The 15,720-nt window shown below is 32.9% G+C and overlaps 1 protein-coding gene across 1 annotated transcript in view; it reads left to right on the top strand.

Moving 5' to 3' along the window:
* Positions 1 to 12,629, top strand: part of LOC133335033 (eye-specific diacylglycerol kinase-like) — a 38,089-nt gene extending 25,460 nt beyond the window's left edge. Inside the window, exons 4-5 of the mRNA XM_061543325.1 lie at positions 12,452 to 12,506; positions 12,597 to 12,629. Coding sequence (XP_061399309.1) covers positions 12,452 to 12,506; positions 12,597 to 12,629 — 88 coding nt within the window. The remainder of the gene's footprint in view (positions 1 to 12,451; positions 12,507 to 12,596) is intronic.
* The last annotated feature ends 3,091 nt before the right edge of the window (positions 12,630 to 15,720 follow it).

Here is a 15,720-nt window from a genome sequence, read left to right as displayed (position 1 = left end):
CACGGTGAAGATTGTCACATTTCGTGAAGAAAATGATAACCAACCACAACTTGGCTACAATGGTTGGTTGACACGTTGTGTTGTTATTCTTCATTCATGAGTAAGAAATGTCATTTCAAATAACCCATTTATTTATCGCTCTCTCCTCATGGTCTTTAATGAAACATATTAACAATGAAATGACACTGACATAATTTCTTTCTTCTGTTTTGTTCTACTTTTGAAATTCAAGAAAAAAAAATGCTGAAAATGTCATTGACATTTCTTACAATCTCATAAATACATTTTGTGAGATTTTGAAATAGAGATTAGAATTGATTTTATTTATTTTTTAAGATGCTTAGAGGTAAGAAGAAATATATCACATGAGAAAAATAGCAAGTCAGCTGTTAAGATAGAGTACAGATTTATTGAAAACCATTTATTCTAGGACGTGTCTTATCAATTCTCTAATGGGAAACATTTAAAATACATTGACATGAGCGATTTTTTGTTAGGAATTGGAGGAGGAGAATTCATTTTTTAGGGAATGTGAGGTTGATTGTGTCATGGAATATTATTAAATGCACATTTCTGCTAAAGGCTTGAATTTTTAAAGAATATTTTCTGATTGGATATTTTTAAATAATTTTTCAAGCTATTCAATAGGTGTAGATTTTTTAAAAAATATTTTTACACATCCATACAAGGATTGAATTTTTTTAGAAAATATTTTGTCACAGGTAAAAGGTATTTTTTCACACACCATACAAGGCGTGAATTTAAAAAAAAGTATTTTTTCACATCTATAAAAGGCATGGATTAAAAAAAAAAATTCACATCTATACAAGTCGGGGCATTTTTTATAGAATATTTTTGTAAGGGTAATTTGGTTTTTTTTTTGGGTTGCCACTTTGTGTAAAAAAAATTTTAGGCCTCTAGAATTATTTTTTTAATATTCACTATTGATATGCTCGGCTTTTAAAAATATGTGTTATTATAAGCATGAGTACCTTAGGTCGTATAACTACTATCACATGTATACGCACAGCGAACCCATAATTATCAATACTTATACGCAACAATGTTAAAGGAAATGTTAAATGATTAATTAAAAATATTTAAGAAATAAAAATATTTCTTTAAATTCATACAGGCGTGGATTCAAAAAAATATTTTTCAAGCATTTTTTTATACCCTACACAACTATGTTGTCAGGGTATTATAGCTTTGTGCAGCCCCAAAAGTTTGTAGCGCCGCGAAATATTGGTCCTAGACCCACCTTTAAGTATACCGATCGTCATATCTCGACTAGCTGAGTCGATCTAGACATGTGTGTCCGTCCGTCCGTCTGTCCATTATAATTTGTAATCACGATACAGGCCACAGTTATGGACCAATCTTTACGAAATTTTGCATGTAGGATGGGTCCTGGCCAAAGACCCCTATTGTTTTTGGGAAAGATCGGGGATGAAATGGACCAAAAACTTTATTATTGTCTAATTTTCTGGTCGCTCCAGAGGCCGCAATAATGGCCCGAACATCGTGAAATTTTGCATGGAGAAGGGGATCGGGCCAAAGAATAAGCATGCTTGTTTTGATAAAGATCGGCCATTATATAGAGGGTCAAATGTGTGAAAAATTACAAAATTTGTATTCTATAGCATATATATTTACCACTGAAGGACATAGACCCGAGAAGTTGATATTATATCCAAGAGGAGTCCTTGACCTTTAAGTTAATACCAATTATATTGTTGTATGTGCTCGGATGTGGGAGTTACACCTAAATATTTACAGCTATCTCCGTATTCGTATATTATTTAGTAACCCAGTATCACTCTATAGAGCGGAACTATAGCGCTGATAGCTTTGAAATGTTCCATGAGGTTGCAGGTATGGTCAAGGACAACGCCTATAATTTTCGGTGATGATCAGATAATAATTTTGGAATGAAGTGGACCGAAAACTTAATTTTTTGTGTTATTTCCGAGTCGATCTGTAGACCACAAATGCAAGCCGAACATCACAACACCACCCACGGTGAAGGGAATCTGGACAATAGCTGTACTGAATACTCGTAATATTCGGAAAATATGTCAGTGTGAGGAAGAGGTGCTGTTTACCTCTAATCGTGCAAGAGGGTGCAGATATCACGAAATACTGCCCAGGCTCGGAATAAACATCCGCAGAAAATTTAAGTTCCGTGGTAGTTGTGTAGGGTATCGTATGGTCGGCCCCGTCCGACTATACTTCTCCGCTCACTGGTTTTTAGATTATCATTGTGTGTAAAAAACATTTTCTTAGGCCATTCTTAATATGATTCGTATACAAAGGTCTCGCCAAGGTCCAAAACCAATTTTTCATCATAAGGGTTTAAATTTAATATTTCATTTTTTGTTGGCTGCAATTTAGCATGGCAAAGGGCCCTGATCGATGTTAGGTCTTTTAAATGTCCACAACAAAAGTTTGTCCCGGTCGCCTTAACAACATATTTGTTTGCTTAAAGAATATTTGTCATATTTATCATTTAAATTTGTTTTGCTTATCCTAAAATATCATTGATTTATTTAATATTTTTCTTAAATATTACAAACATCTTTATTAGCCTTTTTGTAAAATAAGTAAACCCCTCTGAAAGAAATATCCCCAAATAACATTTTTTTTAGAATGAATTTCATAAATTATGAATCAACAAATATAACTGTGGCCCAGAGATTATTCTTAGCTAGCCTCTGGGGATGGTCATGTCAAACGGACATTTGACATAACAAGAAGACATGATTTGTTGTTGACACACAATCATAAAACTAAACAAATAATACTGGCTGACAAATCATAAATAAGAAGAACCAGAGGAAGAAGAATAAGCTTGTCATCTTCAAAATCAGTAGTATCCGTTTTTTTGCTTTTATTAACAAAAATTCTCCGCACTATTTTTCATAATATTGGGTTTTGTTTGTTTGTCATTGATGTGGTCAAGCACACACACAAACACACACTCAAAATGCTAAGCAAGTATTAAAATATTTCTACTTTGCTCAAAATCATCCTCACCACTACCACCACCACTATCACATTTCAATATTTCCTTTTCACAACCATTACCCATGAAATTGCCTCTCTCTTCTGTGGCTCAGAAAAAATCTCCATAAGTCCCATTCATGATGATGATGGCTGAACAAAATTATTGTGTAATACAAAATAGCCATATATACAGACAGAGAGACGGACAGACAGTCAGTCAGGCCGACTAATACAAACACAACAGACAACAAAATCTAAATCTTTAATGCATTTACTATTGGAAATTGGATCACTTGTCAACCACACAGATGGACAGACAGACAGGCATCGTCATCCATTCCGACAGACACAAACGAACCGGCAATGTGTTTACAAGGACAACAACATGGCCGGATAGATGATTGAAGGAATGTTATATAGACGGATGAATGGTTAACTGAATGAATGATACAACTTCCCATGATATAATCCGCCCCGATAGATGACGATGACATGAATGTCTAGGCGTCAAATAGAGGAAATTGCAGAATGAAATAGCGTATAATTTGTTAAATTGCCGAGGAAGGTATATATGAATATATAGGAAAAGATATATCTTTCCACGACATTGTAACTGAAATTCCGATTGTCTTAAAAATACACTATTTTATTTCATAGATAAAATTACAAAAAAAAAATATTAGGTCGCGGAAAAACAAATCCATTATTTTTCGAAATTAACTGGCATATTAGCAGTCGTAACATCGACCAGGAGCTAAAAATCGACCATAAAACGGTTTTAATCCAATTACACAAAGATGGATTAAAAAAGAAGATCGATGTTTGCGTGCCACACGAATTAAAAAAAATAATAGGATGGATCGAATTTCCATCTGCGAAGCCTTGGCCTAACGGAATGAGATAGATGAATTTCTTAAACGGATGGTGACTGGAGATGAGAAATGGATCACATACGATCGTGGTCAAAGAACGGTGAAGCACCTCAAACCAGGACCAATGGCCAGGATAGTTCTGCTATGCACTTGGTGTGACTGGAAGGAGACTATTTACTATCAGTTGCTTTCATGTGGCTTCGATAGATCTTTAAACCATATACACCTTAAATAAATAAAAGATTCCTTTTATACATAGAAATATTACGCCAGGTACGTTAAGATCAACTCTTAAGGGTCACATTTTAGTATTACAGGTACTTACCTCAGTTGCGATCCTAAAGCCCCTTGAAGCTCAAAGCAAAAGGGCAAAACAAAAAAAACAAAAAAATACAATTAGTAAGGATGTAAAATTTTTAGACTTTTTATGTGTATATGAATAAATATATAAAAATAAACATATATTTACAAATTAAGAGTCCTCAGGGTCCTTAACAAATCCGGGCAGAGTTCTTGCAAAATATTATTAAAACATTCGGGCATCACTGGGGGTTTTGAAACTCTTTTTTAAAAGGCTTCTCTAGGGGTTTTGAAACCCCTATTTCATTTGAAATTCAGAATCTTTTGGCTTGTTATTTTTTTAAACCCAAGCTCCTTTAGGTACTTTAACGCTAGACCACACACATCTACAGTGACTCGCCAGAAACTTCGGGATCTTGTTTGGGAAGTTTTAATAGATCCGCCATACAGTCCATACTTGACACCAATTGCAAAATTTCTTTAATGATAAAAAATTGGTCTCTAGGGAGGATTGTGAAAATTGACTACTAGAGTTTTTTTTTTGCAAATAGAGAGCAGGACTTCTATGAGAGAGGCATTATCATGTTATCTTTAAAATTGCATTAAGGGAACCCCACCCATTCTCGATTTTAATTTTTCAAGATTTTCAATGGGCTGGCAAATCAATACCAATGCCTGTTAAGATTTGTAACTTTGCACATATATAATTGAAAATTTAAAAGAGAAGAAAAATAATTTACAAAAAATTTTTGTTATTGTTTTGTTGTTGTTTTTTGTAATTAAAGAAAAGTCGTTATTTTTTATGGCGGGCATGATAACTCCTCACTGGAACATCGGAATCCGAAAATTCCAACGGTGTTAGAAAGAGTACATGTCTGGCTCTCGTATGAACTAGGATTATTGACTTCGCTCTAAAATTAACAAAATGGTGGACCTTTGAAAAAATATTTTTGGAAAATCGCCGATTTTTTACCAAAAACCAAGTTAAAAAATGAGGAAGATCTTCACCGATTGGCTTTATCCTAGTTCATACGAGAGCTATACACTCCCAGAGAAACGTTGCAAAATTTGGATCCGTTTGGATTATTAGTTTTTGAGTTATCGTGCCCGCCATTCGCAAAAAAATGTTTAGAGAAAAACGCGTTTAAAGTTTGAAAAGCCATTCAGCCACCCCCCATTGTTCGACATTTGTCTTCATTCTAGGAACAGTCCTTTTCAAAGCAGATTTTTGTTGTAGCGATGGATAATTAATCCATACACCTACAATTGCTTCCTGGTATACACATGTTTTTGCGCAACCGTTTTGGAAGTGTTGATGGCTCAGAACGTTAAACGGTCTTGGCAACATTTGTGTTGCTCTGAGGACCTAGGTTCCTCAGGTTTTATATTGAAATACTGTAGAATTTGTTGCACTATAATTCCGAATTCCACCGAATTCTTCATACTTATAAGCATTCATTTCCGAATTCTCTTTCATAAGTAAAATTTAAAACTTTTGTACCCATAAGTACGAATTTCCATGACTACTTTAATCGAAACGTCAACATTAATTTGTATTCCAAATTTGTAGATTTCAGTTCTATCCATTCACCAGACTGTAACTTTCTAACTTTCAAGATTCCATCTCTATTATTACGAATTGTCAAAACTACCTCCATGTGTCAATCCTACATTCAAACAGTAATTTTAATTTTAATCAATATACAAAGATCAATATTCCAAAATCCAAATTGTACTAAATTTAGTATCACTTAGTGCCCATAAGTACTTTTTCCTAAACTACCAATTGTACCAAATTTACTACCATTTAGTACTTTTCATACGCATAAGTAAGAATTTCTAAAACTAACTCAATCTTGTTTTCAAAAAGTAATCGTAATCGTACCAATATTCCAAAACTATCTCAATCCTGCACTCCGACAGTAAACTTAGTTGCAACTTTCAGGATTCCAGTTCTACCCATTCACCAAAGTCAAAATTGTAACTAATTTAGTACTTTTCGTACCCATAAGTACGAATTTTCAAAACTATCTCAGTCATCCACCCCAAAACAATTTTATGCCCACATTTATGGATTCCAGCTCTACACGTTCACCAACATCCAAATTGTACCAAATTTAGTGCGATTTAGTACTTTTAGTACACATAAATACGGATTTCCAAAGCTGACTCTATAGCTCAATCCTCAACATTTTAGTGTTTTTCGTACCCTTCTAGTTCGGATTTCCAAAAACCCAACCTTATCTCACGCCTACACACCAGCAGCAACCATCACTCAAAATTGCAAGCTTCGAGCTTTAGCCGTTTGGTCTGGGCGATGATCTGTCAGTCACTCACTTAACATTAAGCTCTTTTATATATTAAGGATTCGATATTATAGTTTCGATAGTCCTTCACAAATTGCCTTTGATAATTCTATTCAGATTTATTAATATTCAGAAAATTGTGTTTAAAAACTACCTGGTCCACTATAGGCCAGGAATCAATTTTTTTTGACAAAAAGTCCATTTCAAGTAGAGAGGAAAAAGGGTTATATATTTCAAATCTGTGGACTTTGCGATTTACACCAATAAATTTTTTATCATTGTTATACCCTACACAACAATGTTGTCAGGGTATTATAGCTTTGTGCAGCCCCAAAAGTTTGTAACGCCGCGAAATATTGGTCCTACACCCACCTGTATACCGATCGTCATATCTCGTCTAGCTGAGTCGATCTAGACATGTGTGTCCGTCCGTCTGTCCATTATAATTTGTAAACACGATACAGGCCACAGTTATGGACCAATCTTCACGAAATTTTGCATGTAGGATGGGTTTTGCCCAATGAAGACCACTATTGTTTTTGGAAAAGATCAGTTAATATTTAGGTGATGAAATGGACCAAAAACTTTATTTTTGTCTGATATTCTGGTTGCTCCAAAGGCCGCAGTTATGGTCCAAACATCGCGTATGGAGAAGGGGATCGGGCCAAAGAATAAGCATGCCTGTTTTGATAAAGATCGGTCAATATTTAGCGGGTCAAATGGACCCTGACTTTTGTGTGAAAAATGACAAAATTTGTATTCTATGGCATATATATTTACTACTGAAGGACATAGACCCGAGAAATTTATAGTATATCCAAGAGAAGTTGTTGGCCTTTAAATTTATACCAACTATATTGTGGTATGTGTTCGGATATGAAAGTTACACTTAAATATTTACAGTTGGTTACGTATTCAGATATTATTTAGTAACCCATTACCACACTGTAGAGCGGAAATATAGCGCTGATCGCTTTTAAAATTTCCATGAGGTTCCGGTTATGGTCAAGGACAACGCCTATAATGTGCGGTGATGTTCAGATAATAATTTTAGGATGAAGTGGACCGAAACTTATTGTGTTTTTTTTTTCAAATCGACACAATTATAAGCAGAATATTAAACTGGAGAATGAATCTGGCCAACTAATTTGATGGGCTTTTATAATGATCAGTCACTATTCAGCGGGTCAAGTCAACCAAGACCTTTCTGTGTAAAATGAAAAAAATTAGATATTATGAAATAAAACATAATTCGAAATAGATGTCATGGCAAGAAATAAGAGCTATTGACCTCTAATCGGTTAAGAGGGTGCAAATATGGCGAAATATTGCTCATTCTTGGAATAAAGATAGCAGAAAGTTAGAGTTCCGTGGTAGTTGTATAGGGTATCATATGGTCGGCCCCGTCCGACTATACTGCTCCGCTCACTGGTTTACAAATGACATAAGGTCAAACTCGAAATTTCATATTTTTCTGAATTAAATTTATAATTGAAAAATGTTGTATAACATTGACATGTGTCAGAAAATTTACATGAAATGAGTGAAATTAAAGTGAAAATTATTAGTAATTAGAAAATAATCATCAAAAATTTCGTATATAAAATTCATAAATATGATTTTTCCAAAGGATATTTTTATGATTATAACACCAATCGTTGCCTTAATTAGTTCTCTATCCAGAATTTTGAGACCTTCTGCGCCCGTTCATAAACTTAAGAGGAACTTTCTTTAAAATCCATTTTCTGTCAGAAAAAAGTTTTTTTTAATATTTTTGACAGTAATTCATTTAAACAGTTATGATCGGCCGGATCGAACTGTTTATACCCTCCACCATGAGGTATATATTCAAATTATATAAAATTTATCAGGATTTTTATATGGAACTATGTATGCTACATTGCAGCCAGGAGAAAAGTACATACCAAAGTGCACAAACTGAGGTTGCTGGTGAATATAAAGAAATATGGGGTAATATTTAAAATGTTCTGTGAAGAAGTTGTTTATCCACAGAAGTCTCGAAATGGCAAATTACAGCCACTCCTGTTGAATACGCCTGGATTATCGGAACACTTATAAAGGGGCCTGAACTTTATATGGAGGTTATTCCAAAACGGCAACAGATATTGATAATTTTTGGTAGGAAGATTTGGCACGCAATGAAAAACCAATTTATTAAACTTGGGTAATTTAAAAAGTATTACTTTTAATTCTAGCACACAGGTCTTGAGAAAATATTCTTTTAAATCCTCGTGAGTTATGATCCTTCAAAAAAGTGTACACTTTGTTTTGGTTGGTCCTATAAGAATATTTCATTCACTATATCCAAGCTTTTTATCCTCCTTGAAAACATACTTTTTTATATCTAGCTATTATATACCCCTCGAAAATATATTCTTCGAAAAATCCAATCTTTTTTATCCTTGAATACATAGTTTTTAATACCACTTCCAAAAATATTGAAAAACTTCTTATAGTTCTTCAAAAATGTCTTGGAACTTTCAATTTTTAAACATCGATCATAAATTATATGGTTGCGTAAAATTAATATTAATTATTGGGGACACAGAGACGTATTGTTGCTAATAATATAGCAATACGGTTGAATGTGACGTATACACAAATATTCGTTTCCAATAAAATCCTCACCACATGCGAACACATTTTATTTTTTATTTATATGAGGTATTAAAACCCCGAAAAAAACATATGTATATAAAAATATATTTTGTTTAATTTCCAAAATACATGCAATAAAAATGTGATAAAATTTAATAGATATTTAATTTTTATTAGAAATAATTCGACCACTTGTTAACCATACAATCTCACATACATAGGATGGTCCGCAGTAGAATATTTTTTCTAAATCCCCATAGCATATGTCCCTTCCTGCATTTATTTTTATTTGCCCAACCACGTCTGCCACCATCTCCGTTTTATTTATTTATGGCTGCAACAATGTTTATGAGACAACAACAGCAACAAGAACTACTGGTGGCAATAATAAAATGAAACAAAAGAAGAAAAAATAACACCACCAACAACAAAGGAATCCCCATAAAAAAACATTAAATCGACCCCAAAACATTTTATGTCTTTATTATTATGAGCTTTTATGTTCTTTTTTTTCGGTTACCCGCTAAAATTTTTGTTATAACATCTTTGTTGAAGGTGTTATGGGAAACCAGTCAGAATGCAGGGCAGTGTTTTATGACAACACGAATACAGTAGAAAAAAAGAAAAATTGTCTTTCAAAAAATAAGAGAAAACGTTTAAAATCCTAATATAATGGTGAGACATAAAATGAATGTTGAAACCTGTACCGTAAATGATGTCACAGAGAAGTGATTCTCCTTTAAACCTCATGTTTATTACAAGATTATGATGAAGTGTTAAGCATTATTGTGGGTGGACATTTTTTGTTGGAAATTGGGGGATTTATATTTTTTACTACCACTTCTCCAGAGAGTATTGTTGTTGAAAAAAAAACACTTATTATCTGAGGGCTTCGCCTCAAAATCCATTTGTTAAAATATTTATACCAATTTGCACCAGAGTGCAATTTCTCTTCACCACTCGTTTGACTTTTTCCAGCAGAATGCTAAAAAGTTCACACGACAAACTGTCACCTTGTCTGAATCCTCGTTCGGTATTAAAGGGCTCCGAAAGGTCCTTTCCGACTTTAATTGCAGACCTTGAATGTCCCCTGAAAAAAATCTATAAAAGAGTAAAGTGATTAACTGACTGACTGATTTAACGATTCATCAACGCCCAGACGAAACGGCTGGAGCTAGAATCTTGAAATTTTGGGTGAGGGTCACTCTTGGTCCAAAGGTGACAGATAAGGCTGGGTTTTTGGAAATTCGTACTAGAACGGTACGAAAAGTACTAAAAGTTATACCATTTGTATTTTGCGAACCGGTAGAGCTAGAACTCTGACATTTGGATTGGTGGTCGCTGATGGAGTGTAGGATAGGTGTAGCAAAGGGTTTTTGGAAATTCGAACTATAACTATCCGAAAAGTACGAAAATGTACTAAATTTGGTACAATTCTGTAGCATTTGAACGGATAGCGCTAAAAACTTTAAATTTGGAGTGTGAATTATGGTTGAGAAGTATGGTCCATTTAAGGAGATGGTTTTGAAAGCGTGTACTCATGTGTATGAAAAGTACTATATGGTACTATATTTGGAACAAATTTAATTTGGAGATACAAATCGAGCTGGAATCCTGGAATTTGAAATTAAAATTACCGTCGGAGTGTACGATTCGAATATGAACGTAGTTTGTATTATGTGTACGAAAAGTACTAAATCGTACTATAATCGGTACAGTTAGGATTTGGGTGAGCCGATAGAGCTGGAACAATGAAGTTTGGAGTTAGGATCATTGTGGGGATGTAGGATTAGGGTCAGGATTCAGTTTAACAAATTAATACTTATGGATACTAAATGGTACTAAATTTGGTACATTTTTATTTTAGGGGAACCAATAGAGCTAGAATCATTAAATTTGGGGTCAGGATCACTGTTGAGGTGTAAGATTGAGATATGTAGGAAGTTTTGGAAATTGGTACTATTGTGTACTAAATTTTGTACAATTTAAATTGTGGGTGAACCGATAGTGTTGGAATCCTGAAACTTGTATTTAGGATCAGTGTGGGGGTGTAGGATTGGGATATGTAGGAAGTTTTGGATATTGGTACTACTGTGTACTAAATTTGGTACAATTTGTATTGTGGGTGAACCGATAGAGTTTGAATCCTGAAACATGGATTTAGGATCACTGTGGGGGTATAGGATTATGACATGTAGGAAGTTTTGGAAATTCGTCTTACTGTGTATTAAAATTGGTACAATTTGATTTGTGGGTCAACCGATAATGTTGGAACTAGGATTTAGAATGACTGTGGGGGTGTAGGATTGGGGTATGTAGGATGTTTTGGAAATTGGTGCAACTATGTACAAAATTTGATATTATTTGGATTTTTTTGAACCGATATGTCTCGAATACTGAAATTGGGGAAATAAGCTTTTCATTGGATTATATGAAGTATATAGCAATGGAAATGAAATGGGTTATACGATTTCTGTTGGATGGTTGAGGTGGTACTTATGGACATTTATATTCATGTGTGTTAAATGGAACTAAATATGGAAAAAATTGGATTTAAATGAACCTTTAGAGATCGAATCATGAAATTAGGTACTTAATGGTACTACTAAGTGTAATAAAATTGGATTTAGGTGAACCGATAGAATTCTGAAATTTGAAATTATGATTGGGGTATGTTGGAATTAAGATTGGGGTATGTGGGAATTCTTACTTATGATTGTTAAAGTAGGTAGTTATGGAAATTTATATAATTGTGCACTAACGGATACTCAATTAGGATTTGGGTGAAGCTCTATTTGATTTGAGAACAATGGGTAAAACAATGACACCAAATTTAGTGGTCGGAATGGGTGTGTAGGTTTGAGATATAGAAGTAGACTTGAAAAACGTACTAAAGATAACATATGTACTAAATGGTTCTAAAATTTTAATAATGGTCGGTATAGGGTTTTAAATACATCGCATACTCGCTAACTAAGTAGCCGGTATATGCTAGTAGTCTATAAAAATCTACGCCTTCAATGGCCCATGAACAAATATTTATTAAAATAAAGACGTCTTCAATGGCCCTTGAAAAAATATTCTTTAAAAAATCCACGTCCTTTGTAGCTCTTGAAAAAAAATCGACACTTTTTGTAGCCCATGAAATTTTTTTCTTTAAAAAATATTTTTTTTATTATTTTTATTATTTTAAAAAATATTTTTTTATTATTTTTAACATTTTCAACTCATTTTTTTTTAATTATTGCCTACTAACTAATTATTTTCTTTTTTGAAATTGCAGGAATGAACAGCTTTTTTATTTAATAATCTATAAATTTAATTTTTTTATTTCTTCTTTCCAAACAGATTTCTGCATGATTTGTTGTTGATCTATACTTTTTGTGTGATTTCTTCTTCGATTGTTTTTTTTTTACATTTTATTTCAAACATTTCTATAAACGAAAATACGTTACTAAACCTATTCTTATTTTCCCTCCTCTCTCTTTTGCAGGTACGTATACCAAGTAATACACAACTACTATGAAATTTCGGAAATACTGTTTCCTTGCAAATCTCCAAGGAAACATGCAATGTGTTAAGTATCTTTACAAGAAAAAAAATTTTTTATTAACTTATTCCATAATTCTACTAATTATGGTAAAGTTTATTTTTGTTAGAAACATTTTCTTGGAAATTCCGATATATGAAATATTGTGTAATGTTAAAATTGTATGTACCCTTTACGAAAACATTTCATGGGCAAACAACTGTTGAATAGTTTTTAAATTCAACTAATGAATTGAGTTTAGGCGAAAGGAGGATGGAAATGAGCACATAACTAATTAAAGGGATTTTTTGTAATTTAATAGAATTCTTAGGAAAATACTTTAATGACGAACATAAAAACCCTTCACAATCAAGTGGTTAATTTTCCTTTTGGAATTTAACAAATTTCTTTGAAACTGTTTCCAATTAGCTATGGTCCCTTTAAAGTGAGTATTCAGGAATTTTCATTTGTATCAAGCAATTGAAAACAAAAATTAAAAAAAAATTAATGAATACGGATAAATATTTGCATGGTGATGGAATTTGTTACAGGGCCAGGTGGGCAGGAGAAAGTGGATATTCAAAATGAAGTGGATATTTAAAATACCTAACATCAGTGGAGATTTTATATGGGGGCTATGTCATGATAAACTGTTGGGAGGAGAAAATGAAATTTCAAACTACAAACACTCCTCCTTTTGTAACCCTCGAAAAAATTATTCTTTAAAAAATCCACGCCTTTTGTAGCCTTTGCCTCTTGAAAAAATATTATTTTAAAAAACAACGCCTGGTGTGGCTTTTGAAAAAATATTCTTTTAAAAAACAACTCGATGTGTTGCTTTTAAAAAAATATTCTTTCAAAAATTCACTCCTTTTGTAGCCACTGGCTCTTCAAAAACTATTCTTTTAAAAAACAACGCCTTGTGTGGCTTTTGAAAAAATATTCTTTAAAAAATCCACGCCTGTTAGAGGCCTTGAAAAATATTCTTTAAAAAATCCACGCCTTGTGTTGACCCTTGACAAAATATTCTTTAAAAAATCCACACCTTTTGTAGCCCTTGAAATAATATTCTTTAAAAAAATACACGCCTTGTGTTGACCCTTGAAAAAATATTCTTTAAAAAATCCACGCCTTGTGTTGACCCTTGAAAAAAAAATATTCTTTAAAAAATCCAATATTCTTTAAAAAATCCACACCTTTTATAGCCATTGAAAAAAATATTCTTTAAAATATCCATGCCTTTTTTAGTCCTTGAAAAAATATATAAAGGGCGAGAGGAAGAAATCGAAATTGAAGATGTGAAGTAACACGAACATTTGCTCCTGACAGCTATCTTATGGTTGAAGAAAATGATAACTCACAATTGCCCAATTACAAATGAAAAAAAGAAAATACCAAGGTGGTGAATGGGTGGCGTCATTCACTTTTGGATTCTGCAACAAATTATCCAGACATTACTCCTCACACCATGTGGAGAAATTCTATTGAAATGCCACACAATTTGAAACGACACCCGCCCCTTTATCTCCATGACTGCTTTTATTTACTCTTTGCAAAAAAAGCAAATAACACTGAGCCTGATAAATTAAATGTTATGGCTTTCAGTTATTTCATAAATCTTAAAAAAAGGTAACCAAAAAAAATACCCCATGAATGGCATTTATCCGCCTTTGGTGAAGTGAAAGAAAAAAATATATAAAATGGTTACATTAATTTAATGGCTTTTGGTAACCGTTCAAAAACAGACCACCAAGCACTCACCCTTCTATCATAACCCCCACAGCATCAACCCAAATTACTATAACAATTGGACGCCACCCGGTTTTCTGTTTTCAATGGTCAAATGAATGAACGGATGGAGGGGGAATGATTGCTTAAATTACGTCGTAGAAACTGAATCATCTTTGTTGCTGTTGTTGTTACAAAATGCTGTGAAATTTTAGGAAAAATAAACGCATTGAAGCATTGCCGGGAAAATTGTCTAATCATGCGGCAAATCTGCAAGACTTTCAAAATGCCAAGATGAACAATTGAATGGGGAAATCAATGACCCAAAAATGGGCAATTAACAGAAGCATTATTTTCCCTTTTTCCAAATAAGAATTTTTTTAAAGATATTTACAAAAGGAAGATAAATTATGATTTTGGGTATGATTGAAGATTTAAAATTATTTAAATCTAATGATATTTAAAAAAATCCTTTTATGGTATTCTTTAAATGGTCCACGCTTTATAAAGTCCTTGAAAAAACATTCTTTAAAAAATCGACCCCTCATAAAGACCTTGAAAAAATATTCTTTAAAAAAAAATCCACATCTTATAGTAGTCCATGAAAAAATATTCTTTAAAAAAATCCAAGCCTAATAAAATCTTAAAGGCTTTGAAAATATACTCTTTGACAAATCCCCACCCATTAGAGGCCTTGAAAAAATATTCTTAAAAAGAAACCTACGCCTTCTGTAGTCCTTGAAAAAAATTACTTTAAAAAAAAATTTTTTAGCCTTATAAAATCCTTGCAATATTTTTTTAGCCTTATACAATCCCAGTAAAATTTGTTTAGCTTTTTAAAATCCCTGTAAAATTTTTTTAGCCTTATAAAATCCTTGCAAAATGTTTTTAGCCTTATAAAATCCTTGCAAATTTTTTTAGCCTTATAAAATCCTTGAAAAATGGTTTTTAAAAAATCCACGCCTTGTAGAATCCTTGCAAATTTTTTTTAGCAAATCCATGCCTTGTAGAATCCTTGAAAAACGGTATTTAAAAAATCCATGCCTTGTAGAATCCTTGCAAAATTTTTTTTAGCAAATCCATGCCTTGTAGAATCCTTGAAAAACGGTATTTAAAAAATCCATGTCTTGTAGAATCCTTGAAAAATGGTCTTTAAAAAATCCATGCCTTGTAGAATCCTTGAAAAATGGTCCTTAAAAAATCCACGCCTTGTAGAATCCTTAAAAAATAGTCCACGCTTTGTAGAATCCTTGAAAAATGGTCTTTAAAAAATCCACGCCTTGTAGAATCCTTAAAAAATAGTCCACGCCTTGTAGAATCCTTGAAAAATGGTCTTTAAAAAATCCACGCATTGTAGAAT

This window comes from Musca vetustissima, unplaced genomic scaffold (assembly GCF_032173495.1).
Source record: "Musca vetustissima isolate MV318-11 ecotype Yass unplaced genomic scaffold, APGP_CSIRO_Mvet_v1 utg163429, whole genome shotgun sequence".
Classification (NCBI taxonomy): Eukaryota; Metazoa; Arthropoda; class Insecta; order Diptera; family Muscidae; genus Musca; species Musca vetustissima.
This window is presented reverse-complemented; position numbering and strand designations above follow the sequence as displayed.